Genomic DNA, 18,487 nt, shown 5'->3' on the forward strand with positions numbered 1-18,487 from the left:
AGAAGGTTTATTATATATTATTATAAACATATACTCAAAATGTTTGACTAACATTAACAAATATTAATAAAAAACTGTAACAAATGTATTGGCATTGTTAATTTAAGATTAACAATGCCAATACATTTGTTACAGTTTTTATTAATATTTAACAATGCCAATACATTTGTTACAGTTTTTATTAATATTTGTTAATATTAGTCAAACATTGAGTTCATTTTAGCTGTTAAATATTAACAAATGAAACATGCCTTTCAACATTTCAAAGGAAGTTATCCACACTGTAAAAAACCCAACTTACATTTTGTTCGAAAAAAACATTTTGTTTATTCAACTATTTAACATGAAAAAGTTTGTAGAAATAATGATGACCCTACGTTGAGAAAACTCAAAAATGTTCTGCAGCTGGTTGCCTTAAACTTAAGTTCTCAACTTTTGTTTTTACAGTGCATATTAAGACTGTAACATTGTAAACAAAGATATAATCAATTCTGAAAGCCTACCTATGATAAACATAATTAAAACAGTTAACTTACAAGTTAATAAAGTCAGGGTGGAGGTTTACTGAGTGAAAAAGAAATGAAACTGAAATTGAATGAAAGACTGAATTATTCTGATTGTTTGACTTTCTGTTTGCAAATCAGTCTAAACTGACCTATTTTGGGGCATCCTATAATAAACCAGGTGTTTTCTCATGGTGTTTTCATACAGAACACATTTCTCAATATGAAACTTAAAGGTTGTATCAGTGATTTCAAGCCCAAACAAAAATTAGGGCGAGGAAATACCGTCGTTTTTCGTTAAAAAGAAACAATAATAATCGGGAAGGCTTTTAAACGTTGGAGAGAACTCAAAGAATTGAACATTTTTAAATCGGTGGCCGAGGTTGCACCGTTTCTTCTTGACAGGAGTAGCTTCTAGTGCTGACTTTTTTGTATGTGAGATGTGTGTGAAAATATAATTCTTAAAAAAAAATATGAGTGAAGCTCGACTAAACTTGGATAGCTTTAGCGAATATCAGATTGTAGGGATTTAGTGTGTGAGTTGCTTCTACTTGTAGCCGCAACATTGTAGCCAAATGATGTTTATATACATCATTATGCTTTATAATCCAAAGCAGCTTAGTTCACATTTTACAGTTCACCGAATGAGCCATCATTGAGGTAGACATCAATCTGAAAATAGTGTGTTTTTGTCGCTTTAAGAAAAGCACGTACATGATGTTTTTTTTCATGATGCACGAAACAGGAGAGAGGGGCGAGCTAACTTGTTTTGTTTGGGATCTTGCTTCAAACACAAATAGAAGTGACGTTACCCACAATCGCTGATACAACCTTTAAAACGAACAATATGTCTGTTATTTATAATTAAAATTTGACACAGTAAAGTGCAATACTCAATGCTAAAAATGAAGTACATCTCTTGTGCAGTCTATGGCTGAGCTTTTTCAACAATTTTCTTTATCTCATCTGCTGTTCTTCTTTCATTTATGGCATGAAGATTTCTGATGAGAGCTGGGTAGGCTTCATATAAACCTTGTTTTTGGGACCACTCCTGCAGAAGTCCATAGGTCTGTTCTCTCGCATCATTAGGGTGGTTACACTCGTGATTGTCAATAACAGCTTTATTCATGCCACTGTGCAGGGCAACACGTTTCATCACTTTCCAGCCCAGATGATCAGCAATTTCTGACAGGTAAGGGTTCAGGTCCAAATCTACATGGAAAAAAAAAAAACATCATCACTGATTTAAATTCTTATGCTGCTATTTTTTAAACCAGTGCTTCCTAAACTTTTTCTGGCAGGCCCCCCTTTTGTGGAGAAAAATATTTTCAAGTGCAGAACACGCATCATTCATTTATAACTTTCCATGGCTTCCTGCAATACTCTAGCCTGGCTCTCAAGATATGTATTCTGGCTTTCAATCAGTGCGTCCTAAATAATAAAAGATAATTATGTTAAATAAAACTGAAATCGCAATGCTCAGATCCAAAAACTCTCACGACCTTGCGCATGTCGGATTCTGCAGTCGCGCGCTGTTGCTCTCCACCGACTGCGCTGATCAAAAGGACAATGGCAAACGACTTGCTGAAAACAGCTTTAATACTCCTTGGTCAGTGCGATCTATGTGATGTAATAGTTTTTATTTTATTTTATTTTTATAAATACACATCTGTATTAAAGACGTAGCTATTTAAAATGGAATTAAATAAGTACTTTGGGTGTCTTGTTCATTATACTAATTTCATTCCATTGACAAAACAAATTCCCACTCATTATTACACTAGAGTAAGTGTTTTGAAAGCATTATCCGTATAATACTGATTAAGCATCATCAAATTGTTTACTTATGAATCGTGATGTACTGCTACGGATGTCGACTCATCTTTCAACAAAAATTACTTTGCCAACTCTCCATTACACCGTGCCTCTGTGTAATGATCCTACAAAATAATCTACAGTCAAACGCTCAGAGCAAACAAAATCCGGGACCCCACGCAGGTGTCCTTCTGACAGCTGTCCAGAAACGCAAAGAAGCCGTTTAAACGGGACACATTGTTTACACTTCCATTTGACCTGTTGTCAGCAGACTCAGGCACGTGGAGTACAGTATGTCAGTGATTAAACAGGCATCTGTATTTAGTGTAGACGTTGCAGTGATTATAATGGACGTCAGGCATTAAGCAAATGATTGGCAGTGGGCGTGGCTTGTAGTGCGATGATGTCGATGATTCGTCAATGTCTTGCTCTATGCAGTCAGATGCTAAATGTATTTGCCCATATGATATCACAGATCCCACACCTTGGTAAAATAAATGCTTTGTTTGAAAAGATGGAGGCATTTTAAGTTACGAAACTTGCAGGTTGTTTTAATGGTAAAGAGCAAATTTAATGTCTCATGCCATGATACCTTTAATACAAGGATTTGCAATCCTGTTACCATAATTTGGGACAGTATAGTTTAATGCTAAAATTGATTTGTGTGATGTGATCATTTTTTATGTAAATGAAAAGAAAAAGCACACTTGCCTTTCAGGGGTACCTATATGAAAAAAAAGAAAGACAAAAAAATCAGGCACAAATGTTTTGAAATACACACACAAAACTAACATGCAGTTCCACTGTAACACAACAAGGGTGTCATGAACAATTAAACAAAGATAAATCACCTCTTCCTTAGGCACTTTGTCTCTTCTCTTTTTGTCCTTTTTTTGTTTCCAAAAATATAAGAGAACCATTACGATTATGAATAACGGAACCAAAACAGCAGCTGCAATGATCCCTGGAACAGAAGCAACCATAGATATTTCTACATTACCACCCCCTCTACTGTACTTTGTGTTTAACCAGCATAAGCTTTAGAGTACATTTCCAGTTACTCTTATACTGTGTGAGTGTATAGAGAAGAGCACTTGGAACAGGAGCATTTTAACAACTTATCCCTTGGCTATGCCTGTGGATGTGTGTAGCTTGTGGATATACATGCCATTTGACGTTGTTGTATCTTTACACACTGTATTGTTGGTTTCTGTGCATTTTGTTTCCACTTCTGTACACCTGTTGGATAAACATGAACACGACAGGGTGAAGACTGAATACTGAGCTGGAAGCAAATTTTCAAAATATAAAGCTTATGAAATGCTGAACGCTAAAACAAAAATTCTGATTTTGAAGCAACTGGGTCTTCAATGTTCCCTCTAACTTTTTTTCTTGCTTAGCAAACCTTTTATAAATTAAAAAAAAACAATGTATAAAATCAATATATATTGGTCAGAGCAGAAACACCCAGCACATCAGAAAAGTGAAGCCCTTGTCAACTCCCTCTTTAAGCACGATTCATTTTACACAGAAAATAAAAACAAAAAAATAACAAAATATTTATTATTCAAATGTTAAGGACAATTTTTCCAGGATTTTAATTGTTTATTTTTCTGTCTTGTCTATTTAAGATAAAAAAATAAAATAAAAAAACATGCTGAGATTATGAGGGGAAAAGTTATAAACAAATAGATAGTTAAAAGACAAGGCTTTTTGTTTTGGCCACATATAATGCCTGAATCCATCTCTATTTCAGTGACTGAGGAATTAGCACACACAGCTTCAGTTTCGCAGTGAAAATCAAATTGACATGTTTTTTTCCCCCACACACGTTTCGGAGTCTGACTTTTTTCTTGTGATTTGTAAGGAAGCAAAATAAGTGTGCATCTGCAGACAGCTTTTTACAGGGAACATGGTCTCCATTAAAACTCACATTATAACTCTCTTCACACACACATCGATCATTCTGTCCAGAAAGAAAAGGGTCTTTGGCTGACTACATACATGTCACAAGGCTTACAGATCCTACACTGGTCACCCTGGGGACAGTAATAGTCCTTCTGACACCGGCAGACAGTGTTGTTGAACGGCGAACATCTCTCTTTGTCCTCCATTTTAGCTAAAGCAGGGAGACAAAGCGCAAATTAGACTTTTTGCCCATCCTTCGATTTGAGCTTCAAGATGCACCATACAACCCTTTGACAACAGTACCACCTCTGGCATTAGAAACTTGTGGTTGACTGGTGTGATGGCTAATTTTTACATTTACATGTTTCTTTTCTTTTATATGTGTTCTTTTATTTTCTTCCATATGTTTTCTTTTCTTTTATTAGATGTTTTAGATGTGTGTAACTTTTACTAACGTTGAAAAAGATGTACTCATAAGCATATAAAGGAAGATGTTCATATAATCCAAAGGACATTATGAAAGCTATAACAAGCTGGTAGAAATGCATAAGTTAGAGTAAGCTTCGTTTCAGAACATATTGTTCTGTAGAAGATAACAAAGGACCAAGCAGCATGGAAACATTTTATTAGCTCATTGTATTTCGAGTGTGAAATGTATGTGTGCAGGGTTTTGATCAAATGAGAGATAAGGTGTGAGGTCGAACAGTAGTTGGGGTGTGAAGTCAAACAGCAGCTAAACGCAGGAAACTTTAACGAAGACGTCATTGTGCCGTCTAAAATGAATATATGGTTAAGGCGACATCAACATGTTTCCTTTTAAGGCTGGGTAGGGAACAATCTTCTGCGAACCAGATGCAGCCTACATAGAATTATTTCCTGTGTTGAGGGTATATAACCTGGGCGAAAAGGGACAAGCCTTGGCCTTCACATGTAGACACTGTCTGTATGTTGAATGCCATTTCAATTTTATTTCTTGCAAGAAATAAACTTTTGATACTTGGACTTTTAAGAGGTTTTCCACTTGTCTTCTTCCTCCTACGTTTTCGAACAGAATTATTTCCACAACAAAATGGCGACGGGGAGGATGGGATGCTGAACCGACGATCGGCGTGAGGAGGGAATTGACTGATTGACTGATCATCCCACAGATTAATATACTCTGCGGTTCAAAATCCTCAATCTTAAGGAGAGAGAATTGTTCTACTCATCACGACGACGGAGGTGACGCACTCCTAGAAGTGAACTCACAAGGTCATCAAGAGACGGTGAGAAGAAAATTATTTACGTGGTAAATAAGAAAATTATTTGCATATTGAATACTTTTCCTAAAAGGGTCAGAGTTTGGAATAAGCCTGATAGTAAATTTTCTCAAATAGAATGTATTAATTGTTTTCCCATTTCTCGAACACCAGATGGGTGCCTGTTCGAAATAAGCCTGACAGTCATTTTTCGAACAGTACAGAGGCACTTTTTTGGGAAAGACCTTCATCGACGGATGCAGGCAATTTGAAAGTCCTTTTTTGACGAATAAAGGCAGTGCGTGGTGGCCACGCGGGGGAAAAAATTAATACAGTGAATAGAGAGCGTGGTGACCACATGGGGGAAAGATTTAAATACGCAAATATAAATACTGTTGAGCAAATTGAATAAGAGAAATGGGGAAAAGGGCTCTGAAAAGGGCTATTTTAGTGCGGAAAAAACTGTGTAATTCTAATAGTAAAGTGTCTTTAAGGACAGTGGATTTCTCGAAAGCAATTTATAATTATATGATTAAGAAAAATGGAACGTGGTGGCATCAAAGTGTACCATGAATATAGAGAAATATGGGTTTAATTGGGGTTTGAGTGTAAGCAATCTGCAAAAGTCCTCGGAAACTCCCTCTGTCGGATGGACGGGGACGAGGAACCACATTGTCTTCCCTCTGCCAGACTGCAGAACCCTGTTCGACAGAGAGAGACCCATTCCAGGCGGGCTAAAAGTACTAAAGTAGGGCACTTTTCCTTTTAAAAAATGCTTCTAAATATAATGCAATTAATTAAAAGGTTTGACTGAAAATTGGCTTTTCTGTAAAGTACAATTTTGAAAACTGCTGATCACATTTAAAAGATTTAGGCTATAAATTATGTTTTTACCTTAGCTAGTAAGGGCAATGATTTTGGTTAAATTCAATCAAATTGATATTTGTAGAGAGTGAGAGTGCTTCCAGTAAGCTGTCAATGCAACCAAGTTCATGAAAATAGCAACTTGTCATGCTAGAAATCAGAATCGGGAGGAAAATAGCCCGAGATGCTATGGAGTATCCAAATGAAACTTGCTTTTGTTTGAAAGAGACTTTAATTATGATTGAATAATAAGAGAGAAAATTAGAAATTAGAAATGTTGAAACCAGATCAATAGATAAATTTTAAAAAGGCAGAAATTGTTACAATTATAAAACATAACAATAGAAATATGCATTCTGAGGGAATTAGGACATTTTTGATCCCTGGGAGACAGTGTGGGGAAATTAAGTGTATCCATTGCAGAAATGTTAAGAGTCAATGGTTTATGTTGAACAAAGATGCATGTGCATTATGCATAGTATGAGAATGAGGTGGGGTGACCAGTTCAGATATAGATTGTGATTTGAACAAGCACATAACATTTATCTTACAGTCATTTTATTTTGGTTTCTTGAAGAAGAGAAAAAAAGACGAAGAAGGGGCATTAAAAAAACTGTATTATAATTAGAGTTTTTTCCTGCATCTTTGCAAAGAAGAAATGCTTGCTTTTTTCCGCGCAATGAAGAACGCTTTTTAATAAAGTGAAGAACTGCTGTATTGATACCAGATGAGATTTTTAGTTATTAAACTAAGTTTAATTTGAGTTTTGCAGTTCTCTGAGTGTTCAGGGTTTCAGACACCTTGAATGATTGAATGACTGGAGATAGAAGAGGAGGAAGTGGTGAGGAAATGGACAGTTCACTTGAGGTGACAGTGACTTTTCCTAAAGACAATTTGTGTCATGCATTATGGAATTTTGTGCCAGGGTGGATCAAAGCCAGACCGAGAGTGTCATTGCAGCCTGATGATGAACCATGAACAAGTCAACTGAACGACAATCCACACAGGAAATAAAGACTTCCATCCACTCACTTGTGCACCAGGTGCTGCATTATTGATCACTACAGAGAACGTTTCAAATTTAGTTAATTATCATAGTAACTTGATTATTGTCTTTGATTATCCACTGGTTTCAGCAATTCTTCATCTTTCTCAAACTAACACTTTGAATCTGCTTCCAATAGGGACCAGTCCAGCTGCCCTGATACAGGAAGTTCAATAGCAGAATAGCAATAGTGAGAGATTGACTCACCAATCAGGTAAAACACTGGGACTGGATTTGATAGTGGTAAAAGCATGTATTTTTGTTGAGAACAGATTATGGACTATACAGAATTCTATGGAAAAGTAAATATAGGGCACAACGTGTCCCAAAGAAACATAATGGCTAGAGAAAAAAAAAATTTCATTTAAAGGTAATTTTCTGGATTCAATAAAAACAATGAATCTAATTTTAAACTTTTGAAACCACATGCTGTCATCACCAAAAGGGTACGACATAGAAATGTTTTATTTTTATCCATGGATCTGAGATTGTGAGAAGGTCTCCAAAAGATCTTTTAAATAGCTTATGAGCAAAAACAAAAGTTTGAAAATTGAAATATTGCAATGAATGACAAATTGCATTTGAGAAATTAGAACTGGTTCTCCCCAGTGTGTTAATTTATTTGATTTTTTTATTTAAAGTGTTTAATTTATTTGATTTTGAAAAGTTTGGTTTTCAATAGGGGTGTGAACCACACTGGTCTCAAGGTTTGGTTTGATTACGATTATCATGTAATGGATTTTAGTTCAATTCGATATCACGATGAATTATGATGCACTGAGTCCTCAATTTACAATTCGGTTTCAAAAATTGATTTGTGTGTTCGCCTGTACGGCACAAAGCACAGATGCAACAAATAATGTCAGAAAAGCATCAGTACATTATAATTGGTTATGGTCACTGGCTACTGTTCATTTGTTAAATTTGCATGTTTATTACATAGTATAATGAAAAATGGCCACTCTGAATGGGCTTATAATAAGCAATCACAAACATTTTCACAAAATAACCATTAACCTGAGTAAACTAACAAGGATAAGATGTTAACACCTACCGCTAGAATCGCATATTTTACAAGGCTGGCATTTGTAATCATTGTTCGGGTGGTCCGAATAGGTCTCCGACTCACACAGAGTACAACTTGTGTTTCTTTGACCTGTGCAGTCATTCAAGACTCGGTAACCTGTAACACACACAAATACATACATTTGAGAACATCCTATTACCTTTACTACTACTTTTAAAGATAATTACATGGTTCTCTGAAATACTTGATTCTGATTAGTCAATAAGTGTAGTCAAATATCTACTAGCTGCTAAAATTTTTATTTATCCGTTGCCCATGACAACGCTACTTTCAGGTCTCTCACTGTCTGTGGAAACAAAAATGGTTTTGAAAAACAAAATCACTTAAGAAAACATATAAAGCCCTGCTGTATGTAGCCCTACATTAACCTAACCCTTCCCAGACCCTATTACACTTTTGATGTGGAATAAGACACGAAGTCTACCTCGCTAACAAAAATAAGGTCCTTTAACAAAGCTTATACCTCTTGGACAAAGGCAGCAAGTGGTTCCCTCATGCTGGTAAGTCCCATGATCACACGTGTTGCGTCTCTTCCGCATGCGCCTGTCTCCCGTCAACCCTAAAGCGAACATCTGACACACGAAAAAAAAAATGCATTTTAAACCTACAGATAAAATGAGAAATTAAAGTAATATTTTCTAATTGAAATATTTTTTAAAATATATATCTTTTGTTATTAGTTGGAAAAAACAGAGTGAGGACCTCAAATAGGTTCATAATACCGGGAAATCGAAAGTGAAACTAATGTTAGTAACTTATACAATTTAATTATACTATTTTCAACCAAACCGACATTAAATTGTAGGTAATAATCTACTATATTTGTTGATTGTATTCAAATCAGTTAAAAATAGCCAAACCAATTCCATAAATTCCCGTATTCCCCTGGTAAAATAGTCGATGTAGCGCCCATAATGTTTTTTTTTTTTTTTTTTTTTTTTCAGATATCTAACGTTAGAATTGAATAGTTTAAAGGCATGACTTACCACACAGCACATAAATGCGGCGAGATTCCAAACATACATGTCTGAACAGTAACAGCCAAACAATAAGAAGTTGTATAGTAATTGCACCTATTTACAAGAACACTGTAAGTTACCATGTACAGTGAAAATAGAGAGATCAGGAAACTGGAAGTTGGTACCGCCTCTAAAGTTATGACGTAAACGTAACGTCGTTTAAAACGTAAACGAATGTAAAAGTCTCTACATTTAATTGCATTTGAAAACATAAGACCAAAATTTTCCTAAATTTTTGATATTTAGGAAAATAGACTGTTAAATCATGTGTAAATATTGCTATGTATTTCACTACAATATGGGATCATACACACAATATGACAATCGAAAGCTTAACAGTATTTGACGTTTTGTTATTTGTCAAGTGTGTAGCTATGTCACCAAATCTAACTTAATATTACCTTTAATCTCTGTCTTTTAAGCTAAAAGATAGCACCACTGTGAAACATAGCCTTAACAACAACTCCTAGATAGGCTTAAACTATTTTTTCACAGCGAGGTTGGTTTTTGCAGTGTTATAGCGCCACCAAGTGTACAAATATAATGAAATGGAAACAGGGAGTAATATACATATATGTATATAAATATATTGTTGGACTTTCTCAAGCAATGGTGGATTTTTTTTTTTTTTTTTTTTTTTTTGTTTACTATGCATTAATCACTGTTCATCACTGTAAATGACTATGTATTCCAAAACTGTGCAGTTCTTTCCGGCTATATCTCTATCCATGATATTGATCCATTATAGAAGGATGATTGGATGAGGGATGTATATGTATAGATATATATGTATGCAGAAGTACAAACAATATCAAACTATACAGATAAAATAGTACGTTTAAATTTTCATTTTACTTAAATATTAAATCCTCTGGCATCTCACATCTGCAGGCTATCACAAAAGTTTTACCCCGAGAGAGTAAAGCAAAGCTCAAACATGCATTTTAGACTAGGCTTAGTCTGAGATGGCCATTTCAGGTTAACCCTTCATACCTGAACAACAAAGTTTCTCAGCAGCCAGGAAGTGTAACTGAGACATTGTGTGTTCATGGTCTTACACAACACTGCATCCATGCACATTCTTTCATAGACTCTCAGCTGTGTGACCCAGTTTCTGCTATTTTCTTATTGGTTGAGCCCCTACTGTGAATTATGGGATGTTTTACTTCTGCTTTGTTAATGGCAGATGGCACTATAGGACAATTATATACACATAGGCCTATAGTACTTCTCATTCTGACAAATAGCCTATTCACGTGGCTCACACAGTATGAACATGAAAATTAGTCAGTTTAAATGATGAATTCCAATAGAACCTTTAAATTGAACGAATGGTTCTTTATAGTGGAAAAACAGTTCTATAGATTATTAAATGATCTTTACACAAATGGTTCTTTTAAAAACTGTTCTCTGTAAGGTTCACTGGTGAACCCAAAATGGTGGTTCGTTGCCATTACTGCAAAAAACAACTTTAAGGAAATGTATTTTTTTAAGAGTGCAGGAGAAATATTTTGATATGACCAAGCAACAACTATCATGTCAACACTTTCCTTTTTCACAATACACAACTAGCACCTCTGTAGGCCATACATCTGACACATTCATTGATTTGTCAACCTCTTACTCAAGTGACAATAATGGTGACATGGATGGAAACCACATCAACTTAGCTGTTGGAGTGCATAACGTGTTGGGTGAAACTTTTTCCTGCATGACAAGTATTACAAGTTAGAGAAGACCAAAAAAACTTTTTACATTAGAAATCTTAATTTGTGCTTGTTTAAAGACAACCTATTTCCTCGTTTATGAAAGTAATAACCCAATTCATTTCTGTTCTTATGCTTGTTTGTCTTCATACCTTGAAGCCAACAGCACCAACAGATGTTTGTGGTTTTAAAAACATATAACGAAACCTCATTAGAAGGACTGCATGTGCACATATTCACATTTAGCGTTGGTGTTATCTTTATCCTTGTGTGTCGTTGGGTATTAGTGTGTGTGTATGTTTATCATGACGTGTTATGTGTCACATCAACACAGACTGAGATGGCTTCTGCAGTTTTCATAATCTAGGGTCGACTCGAAGTCATTTCAAACCTCTTTATGATCGCCTTTGTGCTCGTATGAGATGTGTGACAGTAAGCCGGGTTCATGGAGAGGACACACTCCTCTGTGCTGATAGAAGTGTTGGTGCCTGTTATCTGAGCCCCATATTAATTTGGCGGTGACGGATGTTAGCCTGGTCTAGCGTGGCCGATCGTCTCCAGGGAAAACACGCCATAATCCTCTAATCCTTTCCCTTTCGGATTCTGTCTAATCAAGCGCTCTTTAAAATGAAAGAGCGAACACACTCCGAATAAAAACATCTATACATTGCAAATTCTTGTCCCTCAGAATTTGTCACAGCTCTTCTCAGAGTAAAGATTTTCTTTCAGAGACTTAAAGGAATATCAGTTTATTGTCTATTTATATTGTTTATAGTCATTTTCAGGTAACCTTTTTGATTTAATCGTAGAAACCTGAAGAGGCAGTGTTTATTAACTTATACTGGAGCTAGTGTGCTGTCCACAAACACAACCATAATGTTTGAGGTTGGCAGACCATAATTATTCCTGGCTCAACAGAGTTCAGCTCAATCAAACCCATGTGTGGCGTAATTGATTACTTGTCCCTACTTTCATTAAAAAAAAAAAAAAAATCTGGGTTAAAAATTAAAGTGAATGAGGCCAATCCAAAATGTTATACGGTTTCAACAGTATAGCCACAAGATGTAAACAATGAGAGTTAAGTCATGATGAAACAGAAGTAGCGAAATGTTTTCTTCTGTATTGTAGGCTACGTAGGCTACATGCAAATGTGTAACGGACTATGATAAAAGAAAGTAGGGCAGTGACTTTGTTGCAGTCATTTGTGGAGGGGTGGGGTTGGACTAAATGATTGGAGAAGTCTGGTGTATCTCTCAGCAAAGAGAAGTCTGATGTTTTTACTGGAAGACTGATTAAATTAAAAAAAATAAATGTAGGCTATATACATTGTTCACAAGAAGATGCATTTAAAAGACCGGGTGAATTTTCATTCATGCTGACTTTGAAATAAAAAATTAATGTCTTATTTATAGCCTTTACTGGGTAGTTATCCAACTGAACAATTTTGTTGTCCTGCAATGACACCTAAAATGGATCACATTTGGATCGAAACACATTTCTGTTGATGAATCTTCTAAACACTGGCGCCTTCACTCTTCCATTTAAAGTACCTCACTTATAACCGATTTTTGCGCAACTTCTTTTTGAAATGAGGTCATTAGGTTAATTCTTAATCAACACTTTCTGATTTTATCTATGACCACAGCTATATTTTCTAAAAATCTAAAGAAGCGTTCGTGACTCTCCTGTTCAAACTCGTTTATCAAAATGAACAAATCTTTTTTCGTGTCATTTGGTCATTTGAGCGAACGTTTCGCTTGATAAGACCCTTTTTCATCCTCTGAAATCATTTAAAGCCCTTTGAACACTTTGCACTGAAAGTGTCTTTTGGACCTTGAACCGTTTGGTTCCCATTGAAGTGCATTATGTGGAGAAAAATCATGGAATGTTTTCATCAAAAACCTTAATTTCTTTTCGACTGAAGAATGAATGACATGGATATCTGGGATGACCTGGGGGTGAGTAAATTTTCAGCAAAAGTTTTTTTTAAAAGTGAACTACACCTTTAAATAAAATATATACAGCACAACTACTTCTCTCAGAGCTGTTTAGCTCTTAAATAAATGCAGAACTTGCCACCCAGGCCAGTTAATCCCCACTTCCTGTTTTATTCTGGGCACAATCCAAACATAGTACAGCTGTGCTCTAACAGCAAGTTTTTGCTAAATTAGTTTCATACTGTCCCACAGTGTAGATGAAGGGTTGACTTGCAAGACTGAGCAAAAACTTTCCAAACCCCCACCAAAAGACACGAAGATGCTAATGCTGCAATTAGATAAAGCTTGAGTCAAAGCAAAGAGAATTTCCAAACTCTGATCAATTCACAGTGCTGTATAAAGCTCTTAAAATCCCCTAAAAATATGCATAACAGGGTACAGCGGTTGCCATATTGTCGTGGCATTGCATCAGCTGCAAGTTCTAAGATGTAAACTGGAGGCATAGCCGGTCTTGGTGACTGAACATCTTTCTGATGAAAGAAACCGTGCTTGCCGACTGAGGACAAGCACCTCATTGGTCATTCAGGGCTCATTTCTATGACTCCCCAATGGGCAACCAATCATGGTGGAGTGGAACATTTCCCATCTCCATCATTAGCGGGTGTGAGTCTAGTTTGATGTTTTTATCAACATCAGAAAAAGATAAACTATCGAGCGAACAGACAAAGGGGAATAAAACCGACCAAGAGGAGAATTAAAAGGAAGAAGTCTACATGCTCTAATCTAAAGACTGCAGAAAGCTACAGATATGCAGAGACAGCACTACGGCTGGACAATTATATACAGGATAGACTAGTCAGATTACTAATTCCCAATTCCCACAGTAACCATCAAGATTATTTTATAATCGTAATTATAAGGATCAATTTTCACTGCTTATATCAAGCACCAAGCCCTGAATAGCTGCCTGAAACAACATCTGCTTCAGAGCACTGAAGTGCTGTGCCTAAACCCATCACAGGGATTTGCATCATTTATGTCAAGCTAAAAATATCCTCATCAACCTGGAAACCGACAGAAGACCCCAATTTCAAAAATGTATAATACACAGCATTACAGTAGAGAAACACATTCTCTATTCACAATATAGAAAGCTTAACCCTCAAAGACCCAAATATGGTTAAAAAAAAACGGCAATATATTTTTTCACTTTTAAAATGTTGTAGGAGGCCTCTAATGTAGAAATAAATGTTTTGTTTTTTTATTTTATCTGACATTTTATTAAGTTTTTAGGGAAATGTTTGGTAGCAGAATTTCAGATTTCAGGGTTCATTTTCAGGGTGTACTGCTTATAGCCCCATAACAGTAGCCTGTACACACTAATAAATCGCACAATATTAATAATTGGATGATTAATATTTTAATGAAAAATAATTTATTATAAAAATGTTCAGATTGTATTTACAAGTCCTTATAAACTGAATGAAATCATCAGGATTTACGTGATTTACCTCTGTTCATAGCCATGCTCAATTATGATAGTGGCAAAGCATCAACATCTTTTCTGAATCTTTTCTTTTATGAATAAAGTCGTAGTTTTTGTTACTTTTGGACCAAAACGCATGGTAACACTTTACAATAAGGTTCATTAGTTAACTACATTAGTTAACATTAACTAAGAATGAACAATACTTCTACAGTATTTGTTAATCTTTGTTAATGTTAATTTCAACATTTATTAATACTTTATTAAAATCTTGTTAACATTAGTTAATGCACTTTGAACTAACATGAACAAACAATGAACAGCTGGATTTGTATTAACTAACGTTAACAAAGATTTACAAAAACAGTAACAAATGTATTGCTCATGGTTAGTTCATGTTAGTTAATACATTAACTAATGTTTAATAAATGAACCTTAATGTAAAGTGTTACCAATGCTTCACAAAATTCTAACTAACCCACTGATGTCACATGGACTACTTTGATGTCTTTATTTCCTTTCTGGAAAAGGACAGTATACCGTACATACATTTTCAATGGAGGGGCAGAAAGCTCTCGGATTAAATCTAAAATATCTTAAACTGCGTTCCGAAGATGAACGATGAGGTCTTACGGGTTTGGAACGAGATGAGGGTGAGTCATTACTGACAGTTTTCATTTTACTGTTAGACCTACCTGAAAAAATATACAGCATTGTTTTAATTAGTATCTTTATTCTATTGTATTTGATTATGCTATTGCTTCAAAAGCGTTTGCAAATTACCTCATAAAAACACAAATACATTGAGCGAGTAAACATTTCGGCAAGATAGCCCATTACTAGCCAAACCAAAAAGTAACCCCTAAGGGGAGAATTCCCCCCATTTTCCAAAATTACATAAAAATTACAATTTTTTAACCGTGATATGGACTTTGGTATTGATTATTGTGTAGTTTTGGTGTTATCAGTACTTACTAGATTTTTGGTATCATGACATCCCTAGTTGGGACAGATAAAATCCTTTTTCAGCCAGCGATACCTGTCACGGGGCATGGTCTGCGTTCTTGACTGACTTGACTTTATTCATCAGATGGGTGGTCAATGGGTTTTAATTTATTTTTCTGGTTCACGGGCATCTCCACATTCCACTTCATCATAAAAATCCATTTCAATATCACTTCCCATTTTGGATGCCATAAATGACGACATACACTTTGTAGATAATATGGACTATCCTGGCTGGTGGCATTCTGAAATAGAAAAAAAAAACAAAAACCACAGGTTATTTTCCATATCCCAATCATACACATTTGAAAGAATTCACACAATACTATCTGGCTAGGTTACTGTGCCCTCTACTTATCATACTAATAGCATTTATAGCCCCCACATTCCAGAACATTATCACCTGTCCCCTGATATTTGGTCAAACAAGCAAAGCCCAAAAAAGACATCCAGAACCAGTTATTAAAAAAATTATAAGATACAGAGTTTCAAATATTGCTAACGTTACACAAATACTTTCAAATTCTCAAAGATCTTATTCCTTGATTCAACTTGAACTTATTGAATAATATTTTGATTAAAAATCAAAATCGTAACTAAGATGACATTTAAAACTTGTGAATCATCAGAAACATTGTTTCTATTAATATCTATTTCACATGGAACAGGTGAGAAGTAAAATTCATCCATGTAATGTGCAAGGTGCACAGGTAAATTTTGCTACCCCTTCTGCCCATGTTCAGACTGATCTCATGAAGTAGCGTGTGTATGACACGCCAATTCATATTTCCATTTTTTGGCGTGCTATCAAGACGCATAATCACCTTTCAGCGTGTTTATGAACCCCGTTGACTTAACGTTATATAAATATATGACTTACCTCAACCCCGTCCCTAAACCTAACCGTCACTGGGGTTAATGGCATTTATGACTGTTCCCTTACCATCCTAGGTAAAAAAAAGATATGACTTACCTCAACCCCATCCCTAAACTTAACCGTCACTGGGGTAAATGGCATTTATGACTGGAGATTTGACTGCGTGTGCAGACACGCGGAATGACGCGGACGTTACTGGCGTAGACATATACGCATACACGCGGATAGCTCAAAATGCGTAGAGATGACACGCCACCTGACTCGAAAGTGGCGTATATGTTTACGCAAAAGTCATGATGTCATGTTGCCATGTTGTAAAAATTACAACATTGACATTACAAGCTCAAAATCTAACATGATTAAAGCATTCAACAGTACCTTAATATCTGAATGATATAGACATATTAATGTAAAATATTTTGGGCATTTTACTTACTTGAATGTTGATTTATTCAGTCCAGTAAAAAAAGATGAGGCAATTTCGTAGTTTGTGTGAGTTCATGTATACGTGGACCTATTAGATGTGTAAATGTGGTCTTAGAGAGAGAGAGAAAAAAACATCTGCTAAAATTGATGTTGTGATATTACAAAAGTGGGCCCAATAGGGTTAAGAGCAAGATTACAGAGGGAATGAGCATCCACCAAGGACAAAAACTTCTACTTGAGAGACTTTCAAAAATGTGAACCTAGAAAACCTTTTGAAATGACAAAAACGTGTTATACGTGTTAAAAAAGGGATATGTTGATATTAATATTCAGACTAACTAATAAATAGCCAATACCAAGAGTATTCTATAATTTACACTGTTCAAAAGTTTGGATCTTATTCAGCAAGGATGCATTAAATTGACAATAGACCGTTATATTGTTACAAAATATATATATATATATTTAAAATGAATGCTGTTTTTTTAAAACGTTCATGTCAAAGACTCCTTATAAAAGTTATCACAGTTTCCACAAAAACAACTGTTTTAAACTGAAAATAATAAGTATATGCTTCTTAAGCACCAAAGATTTCTGAAGGATCATGTGACACTGAAGACAGTAATGATGAAAAAAAAAAAAAAAAAAACAGCTTTGTATCAAAGGAAGAAATTACATTTTAAATAGTTTTACTGTATTTTTGATCAAATAAATGCAGCCTTGGCGAGCATAGGAGACTTAAAAAATAAAAAGTCTTATACCCCGACTCCAAACTTTTGAACTGTAGTGAACCATTTTGTAATAATTGAAAATAACACAGACACACACAAAAAGTGAATTTAGGCATGACCACATTATATATGTACAGTATAAAGAAAATAGACATTCATTTTTGCTTAAGATTAAATTTAAGAGTTAAATTATTAGGCTTTTTTTTTTTAAATGAACCAAGTGAGCATTAGATGACGGCTAATGTAAATGTAAAATACGGGAAATTAGCATATACTAAAAATACTGATCAATAAAAAAAACACTTGCAAACATAGTTGTATATTGTGTTTCACTAAAAGTGCTTTAAAAAAATAAACAATTACAGCTTAAGGTGTTAAAACCGATTTACCTTTGTGAATTGATCTCAGACGACCGTTTAAGAGAGTTCTGACACTTCTGTTTTAATAAAAACACATCATATAGCATTTATTAAACATGGACACTGACTCCAATGACATGCACACCAATTTATCCTTTAAATGTTGTGTTAACATTATTGCAAACACTGGTTCCCTGCGCTTTCATGTATTATATTTTTTTATTATCTTAGGATAAAAAAAGAAAAAATAAAGAAAAAAAAAAAACGACAATTACATGGGATGTCGTGTTTTTCTGCATAATTTATCGTTATACACAGTGGGGGTGGGGACGGGACGGGTCGGGTCGTGAGACTAGGAAAAGGGAATGCTGGCACGTCGTAGCCTTTGTACAACAGCCTGAAGGACTACGCACACCAGCACACACTGCGCAGGAAGGGGTCAAAGGTCTCAGCGCCTGCGGACAGCACGAGAAGCGTTCAC

General features: G+C 35.3%; 1 protein-coding gene across 1 annotated transcript; it reads right to left on the bottom strand.

Moving 5' to 3' along the window:
• Positions 1-302: 302 nt before the first annotated feature.
• fas (Fas cell surface death receptor) lies at positions 303-9,606 on the bottom strand. The gene is made up of 8 exons (XM_039656185.2): positions 9,447-9,606; positions 8,924-9,032; positions 8,428-8,556; positions 4,323-4,437; positions 3,487-3,557; positions 3,170-3,282; positions 3,030-3,042; positions 303-1,715 (listed from the first exon to the last, which is right to left on the bottom strand). Exons 1-8 carry the CDS (start codon positions 9,483-9,485, stop codon positions 1,432-1,434), a joined length of 873 nt encoding a protein of 290 aa, XP_039512119.2. The 5' UTR covers positions 9,486-9,606; the 3' UTR covers positions 303-1,431.
• Positions 9,607-18,487: the final 8,881 nt, after the last annotated feature.

This window comes from Pimephales promelas, chromosome 15, assembly GCF_988280905.1.
Source record: "Pimephales promelas chromosome 15, fPimPro1.hap1.1, whole genome shotgun sequence".
In the NCBI taxonomy this organism is placed as follows: Eukaryota; Metazoa; Chordata; class Actinopteri; order Cypriniformes; family Leuciscidae; genus Pimephales; species Pimephales promelas.

What these genes read in the sequence shown, in the direction of transcription:
- fas (XM_039656185.2), bottom strand. Translation starts at nt 9,485, where the DNA reads ATGTATGTTTGGAATCTCGCCGCATTTATGTGCTGTGTG. An exon ending in CCGCATTTATGTGCTGTGTG is followed by an intron (nt 9,033 to 9,446) that starts GTAAGTCATGCC and finishes TTCGTGTGTCAG; the next exon opens with ATGTTCGCTTTAGGGTTGAC. An exon ending in TAAAATATGCGATTCTAGCG is followed by an intron (nt 4,438 to 8,427) that starts GTAGGTGTTAAC and finishes TCCCTGCTTTAG; the next exon opens with CTAAAATGGAGGACAAAGAG.